We start from the raw sequence: 20,104 nt of genomic DNA on the forward strand, positions 1-20,104 counted from the left end.
AAATCCAGGCAAGAGCATCATGCCGATGGTAACACATTGGAAGCAGGCTTGGAGAAAATAAACTGCCTCCTACAGAATCATCTGGGACATCTTTTGCAAGGCTGAGGATTGAACATAGATCTCCCAAGAGTTTTACGCATCTAATTGGGTAAATGGGGAAAGGAGCTGTGTTTTTCATGCCCGTGTTAGAGAGGGAAAGGGACACAGCGCTGTTTCATTTTTGGAATATGAGTTCGGGGAGCTGCTCTGAGCACTTGTTTACAAAGCAAATTCATGGGCCACTGGAGCCCTGCTGCTGAGGCTCTCAGTCCTTGGCTGGCCACATGAAGGAAGCTGGTGTGAGCTGTCTCTCTGTTTCCTCTGATGCTGTTTTGGTTGAGTGTTGAAATGATCAGTTGCTGCATGACCATCTCACTTGACAAGTCTCTGGGGCTTGAGCAAGTGTTTCAGCAGAACTCTATTCAAACCAAATTCTGCTCTCCTTCCACGTGCTTCCAGCACGGCTGAGATTTGAGCAGATGAACACGTGGAAAGGAATGTTGGGGCTTGTGCAGTTCCTATGGTCCTGATGCAATGAGTGGGTTCTTGTCCTGGACCAAGGCCTCTTCTGGTGCTGCTGAACACCCACTTGGAAGTTGACAGAGCTGATGATATGAAATAGCTTCTCTTAGCCAGTGCAGACAGGCTAGGAATGCTGTAACTGGAGAAACTACATGTTCCCATTCTCTGCTGTGGCTGATCATTTTGGATTGATCAGTGGTGGTGGATAATTTTTCATCTCCAAGTTACTGGAATTGTGGGCATGCTGTAGTTTTTCAGATTTAACACTTAAGTGGTAGCTTCAGAGCTGCTGTGGCAGATGGCTGAATTAGATTCATACCTTTGTTTTAAAACAGACAATCTGAATGGATTTAGGCAAAATATAAAAGTCCTTCTGTTGAGTATAAAACAAAACTAAGAACTGAGGCAAGGGGATGCTTGTCTTCTTTTGCTTCCTGCCCAGGACGGCATTCTTACAGCAGTCTGACACTTCAGTGAAGGTGCACTGCCAGCAGTGTGTGGTCTGTACAGAGCTCTGCTAGCACCACGTGTGGTGTGTACTGCTCTCAAAAGACTTTTTGCTGCTCCTCTAGAAAAAGATTGTGATGAACCTTTTATGTTGAAAGCCTTGCCACAGGCCAACAACCTTCAACTGAATGTTTAGCTGAATCCATTCTGAAGCTTGGTGTCAGGTTAGCTCTGTTAATGGGGGTCACTGGTCTTGCTTTTCTCTCCCTAGACCCCTGTGGAGGAGGTTCCTGCAGCCATTGCTCCGTTCCAAGGCAGGGTCTTAATTGGAGTTGGAAAGCTCTTGCGTGTATATGACCTGGGCAAGAAAAAACTGCTTCGCAAGTGTGAGAATAAGGTACTGGTTTTTGTTCTTGACCAGAGCTTGTTAATCTGGAGTGATGCTTTGCAGCAGGAGCAAAACAGGGTGTTAGCTGCTACTCCATCCCAAGTGTGTCTGTGCCCCAGACCTCAGAGCTGCATCTGTGCCTTTTGGTGTATACTGGGTGCATGCAGCTGGGGCAGTGTTTGCAGCTCTGGCTTGGCTGGGTTCTCATGCTGCCTTTCTGCACCCTGAGCACACATTGCTTTCCTGTTGCTGTTCACACAGTTGTATTGCAGGTTTCTTTCTGTAGCAGCTCAGTGCAGGCTGTTAATGGCCATGTGCAGGAGCTTCACAAGCCTGCACAGACCATACCTTTGGCTAGCTGCTGCAAATACAAGAAGTCTTGTCCAAATATGAAATGACAGCTGATGGAAATCCTTAGGTTAGGTGGTCAGCAGGCTGGGGACAGAAGTTGCAGAATCCTCAGAACCTTATAAAGGGAATTTTGTCCTTGAAGTAGATGGTCCTTCTTGCTGAGCATATCTGATTCTTCAGGAAATGAAACTGCAGAGCATAGTTTTCTAAATGTTAATTACGGGCTCCTTCCTTTCTTGTGCAGGCTGCAGAACCTGTGCCAGTTGCTCATTACTGCATAAAGAAACTCCAGCAAGCTCACGGGCAGACTGGGAGCTTGTAGGGAAACGTATTTTTTGGTGTGTGTTGGGTGGTTTTGGGTAAGGGGACACTGAAGCAATGTCTGCTTGCAGAACTGTCCCTGGCATTTCAGTTCACAGGCTCACCAGCATTGCTTGTTTGCTGGACTCTACTCATAGTTGGCAGGCTGAGTGTGGTGGGTGGTGGATGTTGGGTTGCAACATCCACCTTGTATTGACAATGTATTTACCTCAAGGCAGTAGTATACCAGAAATGAGAGGTGGTTTTGGAGGGAAAGATGGGAAATGGAGAGTGACCCTAGTTCCTAGGCAGAAATAGTGTTTCAGTTGGTGTAGGATAGTTTATGGGTTATACTTACCTGCTTTGAAGCACTTGGGTTTTGTCCTTTCTCTCTCAAAAGCACATTGCCAACTACATCTGTGGGATCCAGACCATTGGGCACAGAGTGATTGTTTCAGATGTTCAGGAAAGTTTCATCTGGGTGCGCTACAAAAGGAATGAGAACCAGCTCATCATCTTTGCTGATGACACTTATCCCCGGTGGGTCACTACAGCCACTCTTCTGGATTATGACACTGTGGCTGGAGCAGACAAGTTTGGCAACATCTGTGTGGTGAGTGTGCCTCGGAGAAGTTGGGGCTTCTTGGATAGGACATATTTTTCCTTAAAACACCCATGATTTGTCTTAAAAGAATGAGGATCCTTACTTTGCTGGAGACAACGCCCTGTAGCAGGCAAGTAGCCTGGGGCAAGTAGCCATCTCATATCAGACAGCTGCAGTTTATCTGTTTGTGAGATAAGGCAAACAAGTTAAAGCCATCAGTAGGTCAAAAAAACTGCTTCTGAAGCACTGTGTGTTGAAAATGCCCCAAAACTTGCTGTGAATAATCCTGGAAACAAAGCTTGTCACTGTGAAAGGGCACATGAGAGCTTCAGGGTTATCACTCTTAACTTTCCCTGGTTAAACCTCATCGTTGGCACTTAGCTTTCTCTGTGGCTTCTTAAAAGCTGGCTTTGTCAGTGTTGACACTGCCCCACTTGGCTGGATTTCAGCAGGAGAGGAGGGAAAGAATAGATGGTCTTTCTGCCAGAGCTTTGATCTCTTTCTGAAGTGTGCTGGGGTGCTTTGGAGTGCAGAGTTCAGCAAGTGTCAGACACTGCACCTTTGGTATTTGGCGGATGCTCACAAATCGCTCCCCTTTGGTTTTCCTGCCATACATGCATCAGACTGTTGCCTTAGCAGGAACCGCCCTCAGGCTGTTTTGACTGTAACTCCCAGGGTGATCTGCAAGTGCCAGGCCAGGCAGAGGCTGGTCATGAGGCCCTGCCCATGTTTTTGAGTGATAGGCCATCAGTCTTGACAACGTGGTTGTCATTTAACTTCGAAGGCCTTGTTGGAAGAGCAAGTGGATGGTTTTACTCTAAGTGTAAAGTGACTTTTTTGTAGAATCCACCATAGCAGCCTTTTAAGGACCACAGGGATTCTCCAGAGATGGTGTGCTGCTTCTGTGCAGCTTGTTGACTCTTTCTTTCTCTTTGAACGTAGGTGAGATTGCCTCCCAACACCAATGATGAGGTAGATGAGGATCCCACAGGCAACAAAGCTCTCTGGGACAGGGGGCTTCTTAATGGAGCATCACAGAAGGTAATGCTTCATGGGATGCATGTAGTTATGGGAATACATGCTGTGTTTCCATGGAGTCCTCTGCAGTGTTGTCCAGGAGATGTAGTAGCAGTTCTGCTGCTGCACATCTGCAGTGCTGCAGGTGATGGGTTTTCGCTGTCACTGGGAGCCACATTCAGTTTCTGAAGTCACAGTTGCTGGCTGTTTGGCAGTGTTTGATTGAAACAGCAAGCTTGTTTTCTTTTCCTGCTTTCCCTCATAGCTTGCATCCACTTGTCCAGCTCAAGAGGGTCAGTAGTTCAGTAGCATGCTGAGTTTTGCCATCTGGTAACAGGTGGAAGGCAGCTCCTCTTTAGAAAGGCATTTCAGAGCTAGCAGGTGGCCAGATCTGTTCTGCTTTCTGTTCTTTAGCCTTTCAATGCTTTTATATAAACTAAAGAAAAAACATGCTTCTGTGGTTGACTTTCAGGCTGAAGTGATTATGAATTATCATGTGGGAGAGACAGTGCTTTCCTTACAGAAGACCACGCTGATCCCAGGAGGGTCTGAATCACTGGTCTATACCACACTGTCTGGAGGGATAGGAATCTTGGTCCCTTTTACTTCTCATGAGGTAAGCAAGCCCATGAGGTAAGTAATCATCAAGGTGCAGGCTCACTGCTTCCCTGTGCACTCACCTCCAGCCAGTATATTAATATGCTGCATCCCTTGAGGGTAACCCCAGGGTTCTGTAGTGGGTGAAAACCTGGGCTGAAGGAGAGCCTGTGGCTGTGGGACAGGCTTCGATGTGAAGGGGAAGAGGAGAAGCTTGTTAGCTCCTCTTCCTGCACTGGCTGCATGAAGAGTTAAGAGCTTTTCTTGTTGCACTGCCGTTGTAAGCCTGTTTGTGCTGCAGAGGGGCTCTTGGGTGATTTAGTGACTGAGGAGGACTCCTTTGGCATGCTTTATGTGGCCTGTACATTGAAGTGCTAGGGCACTAATGCTTCAGGTGCTGAGGATGGTTTTCTCCTCTGTTTGCTGTGGCCTCCTGAAGCAGTGGATGCCAAGACATTCACTCTTACAGCTGCACCTCTGTGCCTACATTTCTCCCCTTTGAGAGTTTTAGGATGTACATATATACCATACAGCTGCTGTATGCTCAAATTCCAGGGAGGCAGATTCCAGCCAAGGTGGCACAGTTGGCTGCCTGCCTCTGTTGTGGGTGCTCCCAGGGTAGGACTGGTGAGGGGTTACAACGGCTGCTGTGTGCAGGGCCAGTCTAAGCACAGCCTGGTCATGGCAGTGTTCCAGCCATGTGGTGGGTGTTGCCTTGCCTTGCCAGTGTCACTGATGTATAGCAAACTGTTCTCTTACTGATTGTTCATCTCCCCAGGACCATGACTTCTTCCAGCATGTGGAAATGCACTTAAGGTCTGAGCACCCTCCTCTCTGTGGACGAGACCACCTCAGTTTCCGCTCCTACTACTTCCCTGTGAAGGTCAGTCCAAGTATTTAGGATCAGCTGGTCATGGGGGTGCAGAGACTTGTCTTGGGACACAGAACAGGTCTGAGGCATGGCAGAAGCAAGTCAGGGTTATTGTTCAGCAGGAAAGACTGGAACAGTGTAAACCATAGCTTCTGCGGCAAGAACTGAAACTAGCTCCTGAGCAGCATTCTGTGAGAACAGTACTTAGCACTTAATACCATGTCTGTTACGGTTTCTTAACCCTTGTAGTAAGCCTTGTGAGGGTTGGTTTTGAGACCCAAGCCCAGAGGTGCTGGTGTTGTACTTCTGTACTTGCCGCAGCATCTCTTTTCTCCATCAGGATAAGCGGCACTGCGTAGCTGTTTTCCTGCTAGGTCAGACTGGGTGCTGCCTTCGGCATGATTTTTTCCATCACCATTGAAACGGGAAGTCTTGTAAGAAATGGCTGTTCCTACCTGTTTCTGCTTTTGAGGAGGTGTGTTTGAGTAGTCAACTACTAAATGCTGTGATGAGAAGAGTCCAGAGTACTGAACCAGTGGTAAATACTACCAGGGTAATAACTGTAGTAGTGGTCAGAAAGCTGTGCAGATGCAGAGGGTCTTCTTCTTCTTGATGAACTTGAGACTGATTTGCAGCATGGCCAGTCTCAAAGATGCCTCACATGTGGCTGCAGCTGCCTTACAGTCATCTTTTACAGCCTCCCCAGCATTCCCAGCAGGCACTCAGACCTGAGCTGCACACAGGTTTTTGGGGTTTCTCCTTTGTTAATCAAGCTGGCCAGTAATTAATTTGTTGCTAACTGCTGCTATTCAGCAGATGAGGTCACCGAGCATGGTCTTGTTTCCAGGATAGGATTAAGAAGCTCCTGGGAACAAACTTGCCATTTTTCCCTGCTTAAGCAGGGTTCAGTGCCTCTGTGTGGTGTGGATTCAGTGCTCTCCTCTTTGGTCCTCCAGAATGTGATCGATGGGGACCTGTGTGAGCAGTTCAACTCCATGGAACCAAACAAACAAAAGAATGTGGCTGAAGAGCTGGACCGGACCCCACCTGAGGTGTCCAAGAAGCTAGAAGACATCCGCACGCGCTATGCTTTCTGAGCAGCCACTGGCAGGAGCGGATCTTCTCCCCAGGCTCCTGCGGATGCTCTTCCAAGCACAGTTGTGAAGAGGAATGTGTGCTTTGCTTCCTTTTTAAAATACTGGTTTGCTCCTCTTGGTTTATGTTTCAGAGTAATGTGACTCCAGTAAATACAGTATCAGATAGGATATTAGGTCTCACAGCTCATCCCACTGCTTCTGTGAAAGCTCCCGACGTGGCTTTCAGCAAGAGAGATTCCCTCTTGGGAAGTGCCCAGGGAAGGGTGCAGCGACCCTCACCCTTGTCTCCTTGGCCTCTCTTTAGGATGGGGAGCACAAGGGTGTCTTGTGCTGGCCTCACAGAAAGCCCTGTAGGGCAGATCTAGCTGAGTCTTTATAGGATCAAGTGGGTTTTGCAATTTCCCAGCCTTCTGGTAAAAGAAAGAGCTGTGGCATGACTCAGGATTGGCAGGCTCTGTTTAGTAGTTGGTGGCAAGAAGCTCTGTGCTTCCAGCCAGCCCTGGGAGCAGCCGGTGGGAAGCCTGGCTGTATGGAGGGTGTAACTGTCACACTTGAGCATTCTCTTCTGAATTGTGAGGGGTTTTTTTTGACTCACCATTTCTGACTGTTTTCCCTGTAAATAGAGTTTTGTACAATGTTGACTCTTGGGGGTGGGGAAGAGTGAGGCCTGTGTCTGGGACTTCATTTGTTTCATAATAACTTTGGCAAGAGCAGTGTCTTCAAGCTGTGACTGTGAGCAGCACATGAAGAATAAAAGCCTGGGTTTTAGCAAGCCCAACTCTGTGGTTCTCCTTTCCTTTGCAGCAACTGTTCTGGCCTGGTGGGAGCCGAAGGGGTGCAGGAGGAGTACAGAAACATCTGTGTCCTCAGCCCTGTGCCCTTCCTGCATGTTGGAGCTGTGCTGCAGCCCTGCAGGTGTCGGACCATGAGCCTTGATCCCCTTCCCTGCCTGCTCTGCCTGGAGCTGGTTCTGCAGCCATAGCTGTTGCTGTCCAACACCAGTCTGGACACTCACAAAGCAGGGTACATGCAGAAAGGATGGGAGGGAAGGGTCTGTCCCTCAGCTTCTGTTTTTCCAGAGGGCATTGCTGCTGCTCTGGCAGGATGGCAAGGGAAGGTGTTTCTCCCTGCCATGCACTACCCACACAGCATACAGTGGGTGCTTCCCAGTCTTATTCCCAGTCTGGGCTTTAGCCCCCTGTCTTACTCCTGCCAGTGGGCCTGTCTCCAAGGAGCCAGAATGCTCCCATGATGCATGGCAACCTGTGAATGAGCCCCAGTCTTCTTCTCCCACTTGGAAAGATGGGCAGTGTCATACTCACATTGAACAGCATTCTGTTTGTCCTCTGCTGCGTGTGCTGTGAGGTGAGGGCAAACCCACACCCTCCTGTCCTGTCCTTTGCACCTTCCTTTCCCCTTCTCTGCTTTGGGTTGTGGCTACAGGCTTGTGTTGGCAGGGGCTTCACACAGGGCTGTGCACTTTGGCTGTATTGTGGCACCCAGCCTCTGCCCTGGGCTGAAGGTCTTTGTGCTCCTTTCCTTTCCTGTACCTTACAGGAAAGGCTGCGTAAGCCAGGAAGCTGTAAACACCTGAGCAGAACTTGGTGGGCGTCCAGCCTCTTGCTCATCACGCACGTGGGGTGCTCACCCTGGGCTACCTGCATTCCCCATCCGTTCGTCCTCTTCCACAGTGTGATGCCTGCTCTGGATCTGGGGGAGCACTCAGGGAGAGCTTAGTCTTCACTGTATCAGTAGTCCTAAGACTGAAATCACATCCGGGGGCTCAGGATGTTCCCAAATTGGTTTGCTTCCTTGACTGGGCCTGCCTGAGCAAATAACCTGCCTCTGAAGCGAGGCAAAGCCTGGAGAAGCACGTAGGAGACTGCGAGCTAGCTGAGCCCGACCCCCTTTGTGCTGGGGGTGCCAAGATGAGGTCCCATTGGCTTCTCTGGGGAGAGATGGGCTTCTGCCTGCAAGGGTTCCCTTCCATCCCCAGGCTCGTGCAGCTGCAGGGTGCTGGGTGATGAGGTGGAGTGAAGCTCCTGGAACCATGTGCCAGGGGCTGTTTTCCAGCATGGCACAGCCAAGGAGGGCAAACTACCTCCAGCAGCATGGTACACAGGTCTGAGTGCTTCCTTCTCTTCCTCATCCCATCCTGGCTGCCAAGCTGATGACTACATGTGTGTGGAATGCTATTAAATTGCTTCCTCTATCACCTGCAGCAGATGCAGGCAAAATCCCTGTGGACACCAAGGTGAGGAGCTGGACCAGCTACTTCCCTGCCAGAGCTGAGCATCGTGCCCCCAGTGCAAAGCTGGGAGGGAGCAAGGGCCATGCCTGAGTGCCAGGTGGGCCCTGGGGACACTTGGCAGGAGCATGTTTTGCTGGCCTGACTCAGTGCCAGGGGAATCCCAGCGCGTTCTCTTCCCCTGCAGAAGTTCATTCCTTCCCACGCGTTTCCCTGGGAGCGCTGACCTGCTCTTGGATAGCTGTTTTCTCTTTCCTGACTCCCTGGATGCCTGTCAGCCCCGAGCACACAGGCAGCCACCTCTCCCAAAGGCTTCAGTGTTCCATGTCCCCTATCCCTAGCATCCTGAGAAGACAGTGTGGGCATGGGTGGGGGGGGTATGGGAGTCCTGCTGGCGTGGAGACAGCTGGAGAGCCCCCAGGCCCTCTCCCATTGGTCTAATCCATGTGATGTGACCCTCACCCTGGGCTGATGCCTGCTTCAGTGCCCCAAAACACACCCATGGGTACTCAGCCCAGCAAGTACTCTGGGACACAGTGGGCAGCATAGTGTCTTCAGGAGGTGGTGGATCAGAGCAGCCTGAGAGCATGCGGGCACCCAGCTGGGTTGGGTGAGCACCTTGGGGCTGCACTTCAGGGATGGCCAGCACCCTAAGGAGCAGAGGGGCCTGTTATGCAAGTACCCCAGCTTGTCAGCCAAGCACCCTGGGACACTCAGGTATGTTAACTGAGACCTCCAGGGACACCACCCAGCCAAGCACCCCAAAGAGCAGGGAAGGACCCAGCAGGGCTGGCTGAACACACTGGAGACACCCGTCTGGGTGCATCCCAGGAGCACCCAGCAGGGCGGCCGAGCACCTCAGAGAGGGACCCACAAGGGTTAGTTGAGCCTCCCAGAGACACCCGGCTGAGTTAACCAAGCCCCAGGGCCACTCAGCAGGGCAGCCCAGCACCGCAAGGATCATGAAGGGACCTAGGAGGGTTGGCTGAGGACCCTGGGGACACCAACCCGGTTAGCCAAACTCCTCAGGGGCCTCCAGTAGGGAGCCGAGCCCCCGCGAAGCACCACACTGGGGTGCAGTTGGTCGCTCCCCACGGCGCAGGGAGGGACCCATGAAGCTCGTCGGAACCCCTCCGCGTACACCCACCCGGTCTGGCCGCAGCCCTCGCCCCCCCCCCCCGCCCCGACCAGGGCCGGGCCGTGGCCTGCGAGTCCCTGTGCGGGCGGTGCGCGGCGGTCGCTCGGTCCCCGCCCGCCGGCCCCCGGCAGCCGCTCCGCCCGCTCCCGGCGCCACCGCCCCCCGCCCGCCTCCCGGGAAGCTCGGGCACGGCCCCGTCGCCGCCGCCCGCCGGGAGACACGTTCCGCGCCCGGCGCCCCCCGGGCCGCGCCAGGTGGGTGTGCGGGGACCACGCTGCCCGGGGACGCGGGGCGTGGAGCGCGGGGGGGTGGCCTTTGTGCGGCGACACGGCAGGAGCCTCCTGCGCGGGCCACGCTGCGTGGGGACCCAGCACCCCCTCCGCGTGGGGCTGCGCTGCGGGGGTGCGGGACACGCTGTGGGGTGACAGCGTGGGGATGCGACATGTGCCCCCCGTCCCTGCGTGGGGACACAGCGTGAGGTGGAGGCTTCGAGCCCCGTCCTCCAGGGCTCCTCCGCTGAGCATCTGCTGGGGCCGGGGGAACTCATTGCTGGGATAACGGGGCTCGGCTGTGTGTGTGTGTGTGTCTCTCCAGGGGGTGGCACCGGGGACAGCCCTGCCCCGGGCGGTGGGACACAGGCGCGGAGGGCTCCACGGGAACCGGAGCCGGTGCCCTCCGTGGGGCTGCAGCCGGGGCTCTCTCCCCCCAGTCCCCTCTTGCAGTGTAGGGGGTGTCCTGCAAATCCCTCCGGAGCGTATCCCTGCCGGCACCCTGCGATGGCCCCGGGACCTACTGCCTTCCCGCAGCCAGCCAGAGAGGAGAAGCCAGTGGGGACGGCCAGGAAGGGAAACTAACCCCCCATCCATGGCACGGGGCAACTGGCCGGGGCTACCGGAGAGCAGCCCAGCACCAGGGGCCTGCAGCCATCCCTCGTGCCCCCGCCACGTACAGCGCTGCCTAGGAGGCTCCCGGTGAGCCCCAGCCATGTAGGTGCAGCCCAGGGCTCTGCCGATGGCCACTGTCAACATGCAGCAGGGCTACACGGCCATCCTGTGTGAGTACAGCTTGGGGACAGGGATGGGGGTGGCCTCAGGGGTCACTGCAGCAGGTGTCCCCAGGGTGGAGGACTGACACCGCTTGCTTTCGGCTGCCCAGGGATCCTGGCTGTGCTGGGAATGGAGGCCACTGCGCTGGGTGAATGCGAGCTCACCCGCCTGCTCCAGGACAAGCTGCAGTATGAGATGCGCCTGCAGTACATGGTAACCCCCGGTTTTGGGGGGATGGAGTGGACACATGGCATTGAAGGATCCCAGTTCACTCCAGGGATATGGGGACATGGGAGGCAGCGCCCACTGCTACAGTGACAGTGACTGGGTGCTGGGGTGGCTTTTCTATCAGGAGCTACATGTGCCAAATAGTGCCCAAAGACGCGTCTGCTGGTGCATCTCCAGGGTTGACCATGTCAAAGGGCTTTTGCACCAGTTCCCTAGTGTCACACTGGGGCTGGCAGGGGCATCCCTGTTAGCCTGGCAGCCCCCGAGCTCTTCTCTGCCTTTCCAGAAGCACTACTTCCCCATCAACTATGTGGTCCAGGTCCAGTATGAGGAGGTGCTGCGGCCATCCAACATCACCCGCTTGGTAAGAAGGTGGCAAGGGATAGCCCCGTGATGGGGACATTCTGGGGGCCCACAAGAGCTACATAGGTCTCACCTGGGCCACCCTGTCTCCCCCAGCGCAATGGGACAGTGTCGGAGGTGGCACTGCGGTACCTCTGGTTCCACGTGAGCTCCCAGGCTGTGCTGCGGATCCATGAGGTGCTGCCAGAGAAGCACCCATCCTGGAAGTACACACAGGAGCTCTGCCAGCTCTTTGATGCCCTGGGCAAGGAGTACAGCAAGTACCAGCAGGTGGGGAGGCTCTGGGCCCCTTGTGGCACCCCAGCGCCAGACACACACTCATACATGGCCTTACATACCCCTTGCAGGGTTGCTATGAGCACCCAGTGCCTGTGCATGCAGACACACATGCCATGGGCACGGATGTGGAGTACATGCACACACAATGCATGTGTGCACTGTGGGGACATGCACCCACGGGTGTGTAAACTGAGGAGGGCATGCATAGCTCCCTCCCTGCAGAATGGTCTTATGGGAAGGCTGGCATAGATGAACTGCTGGAAGCAGAGGTTGGCGCCCTAGATAGAAGGGCGTGGAGCAGCGCGCTGGCTTGTTCCACATCTGGCATTGGTGGTTCAGTGGTAGAATTCTCGCCTGCCACGCGGGAGACCTGGGTTCGATTCCCGGCCAATGCAGCAGTTATAGCTTTTGTACCCCGGTGTCCCTGTGGGGGAACCTTGGCGGCGGCCGCGGATGCCCGGAGGGGAGGTTTCCCGGAGTGGACCCAGGGGGCACCCCCGCCACAGCCCGGATGCTCCCGTGTGTGTGCACGGAGCTCTTTTTGACTCCTGTGTCAGGGAGATGCTCAGGGCTTGGTGTCAGTGGGGGGCCCTGGGATGGTGGCAGTGGGTGCCCCGGCTCAGGGCAGTGATAGGTTCCTGGTTTGGTGTCAGTGAGGGGCCCAGGGCGATGGGTGCTGCTTTGGGCTGCTTTGTCCTGTTTCATAGAGCAGGTTCTGCAGCCCGTCCATGGTCTTCCCATTCTGCTTTTGACTCTGAAGGTTAGTGACACCCTTCCCTTGGTGGAATAGGTCTGAGAGGAGCAGAGGAAGGAGTTCCGTGGCTGGAGCCCCAGCAGTATCCGAAGTGTCTGTTGTGTCCCCTTCCTATGGAGGGGATATCCCAGCAGCAGTGCCTGTCTCTGCTGCAGCCACTGGTGCTGGATTCCGAGGGTCGTGGGTCAGGTCTGTGATATATCACACATGTGGCATTGGTGGTTCAGTGGTAGAATTCTCGCCTGCAACGTGGGAGTCCCGGGTATAATTCCCACCCAGTGCAGCAGTCATAGTTTTTGTACCCCGATATCCCTGTGAGGGACCTTTAGAGTGTCCATAGTGTTTTTCCTGGGCCACATCTGCTGGTCCACAGGGGCACCCGTGGCACTGCTGGGGTGCTCCCGTGTTTGTTGGTGTATGCTGGTGACAGGGATTTTTTGACTCTTGTGGTCATGTGTCAGGGAGCTTAGTGGCAGGGATGGGCCCTTGTCAGGGGCATTGGAAGACACAGGGCTGGCAGCACTTTGCATCCCTGGCTCGGTAACAGTGAGTGTCCCTGGTCTGGTGGCAATGACAGGGTACTGCTGGGTGGCAGTGAGTCACCCTGGCTCAGGGGCAATCAGTGTGTCCCCAGCTTGGTGGCACTGAGGGGCCCTGACCCAGGGTGATGGGGGCTGCGTGGGGCTGGGGTTAGCCCTACACCCTGGAGGCAGCTGCCTTTGTGTGGTGGGTGGCTGTGGCCTGTCACAGGTGGGTCACTAAGCATGAACCTGAAGTGTATCTGAGCTGCCCTGTGCAATGGCATGGGTCCTGCAGGTCCTCCAAGGTCTTCCTATTCTGCTGTTAACTCTGAAGGCTACTGACAGCCTCTCCTTGGTGGAGGTGATGTGTGAAGCAGCAGAAGAGATGGTCCCATGACTGAAGCCCAGGCAGCATCCGAGCTGTCTGTGGGTGGAAGTGTCCCAGCAGTAATGTCTATCCCTGATGCAGCTACCGGTGCTGGGTTTGGCAGAGCCGTGGGGGCGGTGTGTGTCCACGTGTTGGGCACATCTGGCATTGGTGGTTCAGTGGTAGAATTCTCGCCTGCCACGCGGGAGACCTGGGTTCGATTCCCGGCCAATGCAACAGTTGTAGCTTTTGTACCCCGCTGTCCCTGTGGGGGAACCTTGGTGGCGGCCGCGGGTGCCCGGAGGTTTCCCTGAGTTGCCCCCAGAGTGGACCCAGGGGCATCCCCATCCCAGCCCGGATGCTCCCGTGTGTGTGCACGGTGCTGACGGAGCTCTTTTTGACTCCTGTGTCAGGGAGATGCTCAGGGCTTGGTGTCAGTGAGGGGCCCTGGGATGGCGGCAGTGGGTGCCCCTGGCTCAGGGCAGTGATAGGTTCCTGGTTTGGTTGGGGTGAGAGGCCCTGTCCCAGTGTGAGAGGGGCCACTTGGGGCAGGTTCTGCAGCAGCTCTGAGAAGAGAGTGAATTTTACTCTTGTCGGTGTTAACCCTTATGGCTAATGATAACCTCCTCTTCCTGGAGTTGATGTTTGAGTCAGCAGGAAGAGGTGGTCCCATGGCTGGAGCTCCGGCAGCATCCGAGCTGTCTGTTGGGGTTCCTTTTTGCGGAAGTTGGTGTCCCATATCTGTCCCTGCTGTAACCACTGGGTCTGGGGCATCTCGTGGGTCAGGTGTCAGGACTCCTCCACATGTGGTATGGGTGGTTCAGTGGTAGAATTCTCGCCTGCCACACGGAACACTCGGCTTCGATTCCCGGCCAGTGCAACAGCTGCAGTTTTTGTACCCCGATGTCCCTGTGGCACCATGGTTACGTCCCGGTCACCTGTTCCTGCAGTCAGACGTGGAAGAGGTGGTGGCTGACCTGGTGAAGCTGATCCACAGCGCAGGTGTGGAGAGCCGGAAGAAAGCCGTGCGCCCCAAAGCGCTGCTGGACAACTGCCTCAAGGTCATGCGGATGCTTTACGGGGCACCCTGTGAGTGGGGACTGGGGAGACAAAGACCGTGGGGAATGGAGGTTATGTGTATTGAGGTTCTGTCCCATGTTTTGATACTTGTCCTCTCTGCGTAGGTCAGTGGGAGTCCACCTAATGCTGCAGAAGACCCCTTGCTTGATGCCTTCTCCTTGCCCTAGAGCTTGGGATGCTGCTTCTGCTCTGCCTCCCCAGCAGATCCTCTTTGGGTTCCCAAAGAAGGATAAAAGGGGGAAAAAACACCACCCCTTCCAGGACTGTGGGACTGCGCACAGCCATGGGGTTGACCCCATCCAAAATGCCAGTCACCTTCTGCAGGGGTGTGGGCTGGGGGGGGTTGGACATCACCCCGTTTCTCTTGGTTTGTATTTTTCCCTCAGCTTTCATTAAACACCAGTTAATTCTCTAGCTTTACAGCTTCCAACCAGGTCCCAGGATCCTCCAATCTTACCCAAAATAAAGGACCAGCAGAGAACAACACCAGCTGCCTCCGCTGCCTCCTCTTTTGGGGTGTTAGTCCCCTCCTTGGCTTTGCAGAGGAGATATTCCCCTGATACAGGGACCTCCAGAGCCATCGCCTGCAGAGCTGCCTCCATCAGCCCCGGCCACTTCCCCGGAACAAAACATCTGGATTTGTTTGTTGTCCTTGGCAGCACAGTGCGGGCAGTGTGCTGGAGGGGCTGAGGGCCGGCCGGCTGCCTTCCCCTTCCCAGCTTCATTAATTACCTTAATCGGCTATTAGAGCCCTTAATTGGTGTCTTCCTGGCTGTGGGCCGCTTAGGCTTACAGGTCTATGAGAGCATGCAAATGAGGCTGTGTGCACTGCAGCATGAGCGGATGCAGTGTCTTCCTCCTCCTCGTCCCCCTCTTCATGCTGGTTCATGTTTATATAAAACCTAATGCAGAGCTCATATAAAACCCACCAACTATAATCCATTGCTTGATAAAGGGCTTTAATTACAGGGGTCCCCTCGTCCAGCCCTACTGGCCTTAACAAATATCTCCCAGGTGGTCCAGGGATCCCAAGCCTCCAAGCCTGAGCTCCCATCTCGTGCTCATTCCCATCAAGCATGGGAATGGCTCCTCCATCGTGGGAAAGCTGAAACTGCCCCAGCAAAATGACCCCGGCCAGGCTTCTCAGAGCACCCCATCGCAAACGGCTGGGCTTGCCAAAGCCCTGCGTGTCCAGCCTGCTTGAGATGTTGCGACACTATTTTTCAGGTCCCTCTTTTGAGGGAAGGCTTCAAATATGTCAAGTGAGACCAGCCACAGAAATACACTCACAAGATGAGGCATCGGAGCCTGTTTGCACTGTCTCATGAAGTACTGTGAGATGGGAGGGATGCAGAGAGGGCCAGCTCAGGGTGAGGTCCCAAAGGACATCCCTAGGGACATGGGGAGATGCTCCAGCTGTGAAACCCACAGCTGCTAGAAAAGGAAGAGCTTTTGCTGGCCTTGAGGCAGCAGGAAAATAAAGCCCTCATCATCCACATGGTGGGTAGAGAAATGACAATCAGTTTTGGGGGAGCCAGGCTCAGCAGTGAGAGACCCAGGCTTCAGTAAGGCTGCCCCATGGCTGTGGTTCTGAGGCTCTCTGGGATGTCTTCTGGCCACCAGTGAGTGTGGCTTATGGGCTATAGAATGGGGCTGCAGTGTGAAGATGCCCAAGGGGATCCTTTGGCCTCAGGGATGTCCCAGCAGAGCCTGACACCAGGATGCAGGACCACTCCTGGAGCATCCTTCCCTCTGCTTCCCTGGTCCAGCTCTGCATCCCTGGAGGTGCAGCAACGCCAGCTCCCACCCCCAAGTAGGGGATCCCTATTCTTCTCACCCTACAGATGCAGAGAGAGCCTGGAAATGGCAATTAATTCGTTTTATTGAGATCAGTGGCCACCAAGACCGGGTGCTGCTCTCACCAGGGCAGGCTCTGCCCCCTCCAGTCCCAGAAGGTGCCATTGCTGGTGTCTGAGAGCCGTGCCAGCAACCGCAGGATGCCCTGCACACTCTCCTCCATCGTCACCGGGCCCTGTGGACTCAACGGCATAGGATAAAAAATGACTCCAAGTCCCCCTCCTGGCACCCCAAACTGCATCATGTGTTGCAGTGGGATGCCAGTTGGGGCAGGCTGGGAAAGACTGGAGATGCTCCAGTAGCCAAGGGATGCAGCTTTGCACAAATTAAGCATCCGTATAATTTGGGTGTTATAAAGATGGAGGTCAATCTTATGGTTCCTAATAAAAAGTGATTCATTCATTCTCTAAACTCTTCTCGGCTCCAGCCTCCCCTTGGTACTGTCAGAGGGTAAGAGGGATTTGGGGTGCTGGGGAGGCAGCACCCCATGTGCATTGCCCCCACCAGAGCTGAGTGTGGGGCTGGGGTGCCCTCTGCTGACTTCAGATTGGGATGGGAAATAAAGTGAAAAATAGGGAAGAAACTGGCTAGTTTGGGGGGAAGAGCCTGAAATTCTCCCTTTTGCTTCAATTGTGCAGTTCCCCTGGCATTGAGGGTCTGTGCAGGGGTGGGTGACCCCGGGAAGGGGTGCCAGTGGGAAGGGATGCCCATGGGAAGGGATGCCCCAGGAAGGGATGATGCCCATGGGAAGGGATGTACATGGGAAGGGATGCCCTGGGAAGGGATGCCCCTGGGAAGGGATGCCCCGGGAAGGGATGCCCATGGGAACGGATGCCTCTGGAAGGGATGACCTGGGAATGGATACGTATCAGAAGGGATACCCATGGGAAGGGATGAACGTGGGAAGGGATGCCTGAGGAAGGGAGGCCCTGGGAAAGGATGACTCAGGAAGGGATGCCCATGGGACTGTGCTGAGCCAGGGTAGCCATGTACCTCCTGTCACTCACCATCCCCTGTCCCAGGGGAGGCGTCACACAACCAGGGTCCACGGACACACAGAGGATCCCTCTGCCCCCATACTCCAGGGCCAGGCACTTTGTGAGCATGTTCAGAGCAGCCTGGAGGGAACAACCCCACCACCATCATTATGGGCCGGCAATGCCATGGCCAGTGTGTGTGTGTGGGAATCCCATGGGAAGTGACCTCCAAATTTGTCCGCATTCCCTCAGCAGTGGTACCTTGCTGCAGCGGTAGCAGATGTCTTGCCGCTCCTCCCAAGCCTCCCCTGCCTCAATGGAGCCCAGGATGCTGGAGATGTTGATGATGGCAGCTCTGCTGCAGCTCATCTCATGCTGCCCTTCAGCCTCAGCCGCCTCCTTCAGCAGGGGCAGGAATGCCTGCACGGGATGGGTGCTTGGGCATCACCATCCTCTTCCTCCCCCCCCCCCCAGCATTTGAGGCAGTGGTTACCTGTGGCCTCACCTGGCTGGTCTGCAGGGGGCCAATGGTGTTGGTGGTGTAAACAAGGGTCATGTTCTCTGCTGTCTCAGTGGCCAGCGTGCTGCTCCGTGTGGTGCTGGCATTGTTGATCAGGAGGTTGAGGCCGGCGCTTCCCACCTTCTCCTTCACCTTCCTGACAGCTGCCTTGATGCTGTTGGGATCTGTCACGTCTGCAAGGGGACAGGAGGGCTTAGGGATGAGTCAGTGGTCATGTCTCAGTCAAGATGCTGTATGACATGGCAGGAGGCAGCTCCTGGCCACTGAGAATTCTCCCAGTCTCTGCAGTGACCTGGTTGGGCTCAGCCAAACCAAGGGACCTGCCTGCTTGGGTGATGTTTTCCAGAGCCACCCACAGATGCCATTAAATCCAAAGAGATTTCATCCCCTTCATCCCCTTCCTGCCCTGGCACCTACCTAGAGGCAGGACCATGACGCTGGGGTTGCCCAAAGCCACCTCATTGATAGCCTACATGGAGAAAGGAGTGGGAGAGTCAGGTAGGAGGGTTCATCAAGAGGGTGGCCCCCATGCCATGCTGGGATGGGAACTGGGTGGACCGGCATGACGGGAACAACAGGCTCCAACAAGCCCCAATGGGAGAGGTATGGGGCAATTTGCAGCTTCCCTCCACCTGGCTGAGCCCAGCAGCTTCAAAGACGCTGGCAGCATTGCCCCCAGCATGGGGGACTGCCAGCACCCCCAGACCCCAACACCACCCGCCACTTCTATGCCAAGAGGGAAAAAATTAAATATATATGAATATGTATTTTTCTATGCTAGTTACAGTGCAGGATGCTAATGCTCAGCCCCCCAGAGTCTGGTGGGGATGGTGGCACCCCCAGGTTCTGTGTTTCTCAGCCCATCCCAGAACTGTCCCTGTTTCCCCCCACCCAGCACCCTCCCTACCTTCCCCTGGGGGTCCAGGCAAGCAGCAAAGAGGTGCTGAGGGGGTCTGTGCTGCTCCAACAAGCCCTTCAGCAGCCCCAGGCCCAGGCCCCCGTCGCAGCCGGTGAGCAGGACGCTGCCCACACCAAGCTCCTCCATCTTCTCGCTCGCTGCAGCAGTTATGCCACACCGGCAAGGTTTGGCAACAGGTCTCCGTAATCTGGGAGGTGGCAACGCGGGTGCTGCCGGGATGGAGGGAGGTGGTGGTGGGAATACCATCTGCACCCCCTCTCCTGGGGATCTGGGGCAGGGGCATGCTCTTCAGCATTCTCAGATGGCTGCCTCATCAAAGAATCCCAGACTGGTTTGGGTTAGAAGGGATCTCAAAGCTCATCCAGTTCCAACCCCCTGCCACGGGCAGGGACACCTTCCACTAGGGCAGGTTGATCCAAGCACCATCCAAGCTGACCTTGAACACTGCCAGGAATGGGGCAGCCACAGCTTCTCTGGGCCTCAGCACCCTCACAAGAGGTGAGGAAAGATGTAAGAAGGAAGGAAGATATATCTTCTAAGAATATAAGATGAAGAACTTCCTTATATCTAACCTGAACTTCCCCTGTTTCAATTGAAACCCATCACCCCTTGTCCTCTTGCTACAGTCCTTGATGAAGAGTCCCTCTCTGGCACCATTGTAGGCCCCTTTCAGACACTGGAAGGCTGCTATGAGGTCTCCACGCAGCTTCTCTTCTCCATCATCCTGACGATGTGCATGTTTCATCCCATCATACCCCAGAGCACCCACTTTTCCCTAAGCAAGGGCACTGCAAAGGGGTGATGGGACCTTCCTCCCTTATCTCCCATGACCCAGGGTACCACAGGACTGCAGGTGAGGCTATTAATTACAGTACAACCTTTATTAATACTGGAATCTTCACAGTGCATTCGTTACTTGTAGCAGTGACTATGGAAATCGGGGGGGGGGGGGGGGGGGGGGGGAGGAAGGGTGGAAAAGAGGGCAATTACCACAAAAAAAATCCCCAACTAAAAGAAAAGAGGGAATGAAAGAAAGAGAAAGAAACCTGTAAGAGGGATGGGGAAAGGGGAAGTGGCAGCAGAGGCAGGAACACAGAGGGGAAATAAATTAAAAAAAAAAAAAGAAAAAGAGAAAGGACGAAGTTAACAACAGCACCAGAAAAGTTACTTCAGTCAAAAGACAGGCTGGTTTTTTATCTTTCCAAGGAATTGTGTTTTCTTGTACAAAACAAGAGACTTCCCTTCCGCCCTCCCCCAAACCCAAACATTTCTCACTTGGCATCAGCGGTTCTGGGCAGGAGAAGGGGTGTGTGTGGGGGAACTAAATAGATATTCCTAAGGGAGGGAAAAGGGGCCTGCGATGCGACAGACAGCGGGGTGTCAGGGACTATGTACAGCGGGGCCTGGGGGGGAGTTGTGCTTTCCTCCAGCTGCTTTGCTTTGGGGGGGTCTGGGTGAACCCCCCCTGCCCCCCAGAGCTCCCTCAGCAGGACCCTGCAAAGGGTCTGTGGGTGCTGAGGGAGAGGGAGAGGGTTTGGGGGGGGTCCCCAGTGATCTCTGGGGGGGGGAAAGAG

The 20,104-nt window shown here is 54.8% G+C and overlaps 3 protein-coding genes and 2 non-coding genes across 7 annotated transcripts in view; 4 read left to right on the plus strand and 1 right to left on the minus strand.

Annotated features, from left to right (window-relative positions):
* SF3B3 (splicing factor 3b subunit 3) overlaps positions 1-7,001 on the plus strand; it is a 32,499-nt gene extending 25,498 nt beyond the window's left edge. For both annotated transcript variants that reach the window (XM_062609282.1, XM_062609283.1), the window contains 6 exons: positions 1,280-1,405; positions 2,448-2,660; positions 3,594-3,692; positions 4,141-4,284; positions 5,044-5,148; positions 6,093-7,001. In XM_062609282.1, coding sequence (XP_062465266.1) covers positions 1,280-1,405; positions 2,448-2,660; positions 3,594-3,692; positions 4,141-4,284; positions 5,044-5,148; positions 6,093-6,233 — 828 coding nt within the window. In that variant the 3' untranslated portion in view covers positions 6,234-7,001. The remainder of the gene's footprint in view (positions 1-1,279; positions 1,406-2,447; positions 2,661-3,593; positions 3,693-4,140; positions 4,285-5,043; positions 5,149-6,092) is intronic.
* Positions 7,002-10,142: 3,141 nt separating this feature from the next.
* On the plus strand, positions 10,143-14,743 carry IL34 (interleukin 34). 2 transcript variants are annotated; one of them, XM_062609298.1, is made up of 6 exons: positions 10,156-10,673; positions 10,775-10,878; positions 11,180-11,257; positions 11,353-11,526; positions 14,128-14,266; positions 14,362-14,743. In XM_062609298.1, exons 1-6 carry the CDS (start codon positions 10,631-10,633, stop codon positions 14,379-14,381), a joined length of 558 nt encoding a protein of 185 aa, XP_062465282.1. In that variant the 5' UTR covers positions 10,156-10,630; the 3' UTR covers positions 14,382-14,743. The 2 variants fall into 2 exon arrangements, with proteins under 2 accessions (XP_062465283.1, XP_062465282.1); XM_062609299.1 differs by lacking the exon at positions 14,128-14,266 and having other exon boundaries at positions 10,143-10,673.
* Positions 11,860-11,930, plus strand: TRNAG-GCC (transfer RNA glycine (anticodon GCC)). The gene has a single exon. It is a non-coding gene; the product is annotated as a tRNA-Gly (tRNA).
* TRNAG-GCC (transfer RNA glycine (anticodon GCC)) lies at positions 13,343-13,413 on the plus strand. The gene has a single exon. It is a non-coding gene; the product is annotated as a tRNA-Gly (tRNA).
* Positions 14,744-16,128: 1,385 nt separating the features above from the next.
* On the minus strand, positions 16,129-18,675 carry LOC134158889 (C-signal-like). Its single transcript, XM_062609300.1, has 6 exons — positions 18,519-18,675; positions 18,029-18,080; positions 17,597-17,784; positions 17,353-17,511; positions 17,122-17,232; positions 16,129-16,289 (listed from the first exon to the last, which is right to left on the minus strand). Exons 1-6 carry the CDS (start codon positions 18,654-18,656, stop codon positions 16,176-16,178), a joined length of 762 nt encoding a protein of 253 aa, XP_062465284.1. The 5' UTR covers positions 18,657-18,675; the 3' UTR covers positions 16,129-16,175.
* Between the last annotated feature and the right edge of the window lie 1,429 nt (positions 18,676-20,104).

This window comes from Pezoporus occidentalis, unplaced genomic scaffold, assembly GCF_034315485.1.
Source record: "Pezoporus occidentalis ecotype Australia unplaced genomic scaffold, CSIRO_AGI_Poc_V1 ctg135, whole genome shotgun sequence".
Lineage (NCBI taxonomy): Eukaryota > Metazoa > Chordata > Aves > Psittaciformes > Psittacidae > Pezoporus > Pezoporus occidentalis.

Coding starts and splice junctions, on each gene's coding strand:
- IL34 (XM_062609298.1), top strand. CDS start 10,631: ATGGCCACTGTCAACATGCAGCAGGGCTACACGGCCATCCTGT. Junction 10,674..10,774: donor GGGCTACACGGCCATCCTGT/GTGAGTACAGCT, acceptor TCGGCTGCCCAG/GGATCCTGGCTGTGCTGGGA. Junction 11,258..11,352: donor CATCCAACATCACCCGCTTG/GTAAGAAGGTGG, acceptor TGTCTCCCCCAG/CGCAATGGGACAGTGTCGGA.
- LOC134158889 (XM_062609300.1), bottom strand. CDS start 18,656: ATGGAGGAGCTTGGTGTGGGCAGCGTCCTGCTCACCGGCTGCGACGGG. Junction 18,081..18,518: donor GCCTGGACCCCCAGGGGAAG/GTAGGGAGGGTG, acceptor TTCTCCATGTAG/GCTATCAATGAGGTGGCTTT. Junction 16,290..17,121: donor CTCCCCTGGGACAGGGGATG/GTGAGTGACAGG, acceptor TTGAGTCCACAG/GGCCCGGTGACGATGGAGGA.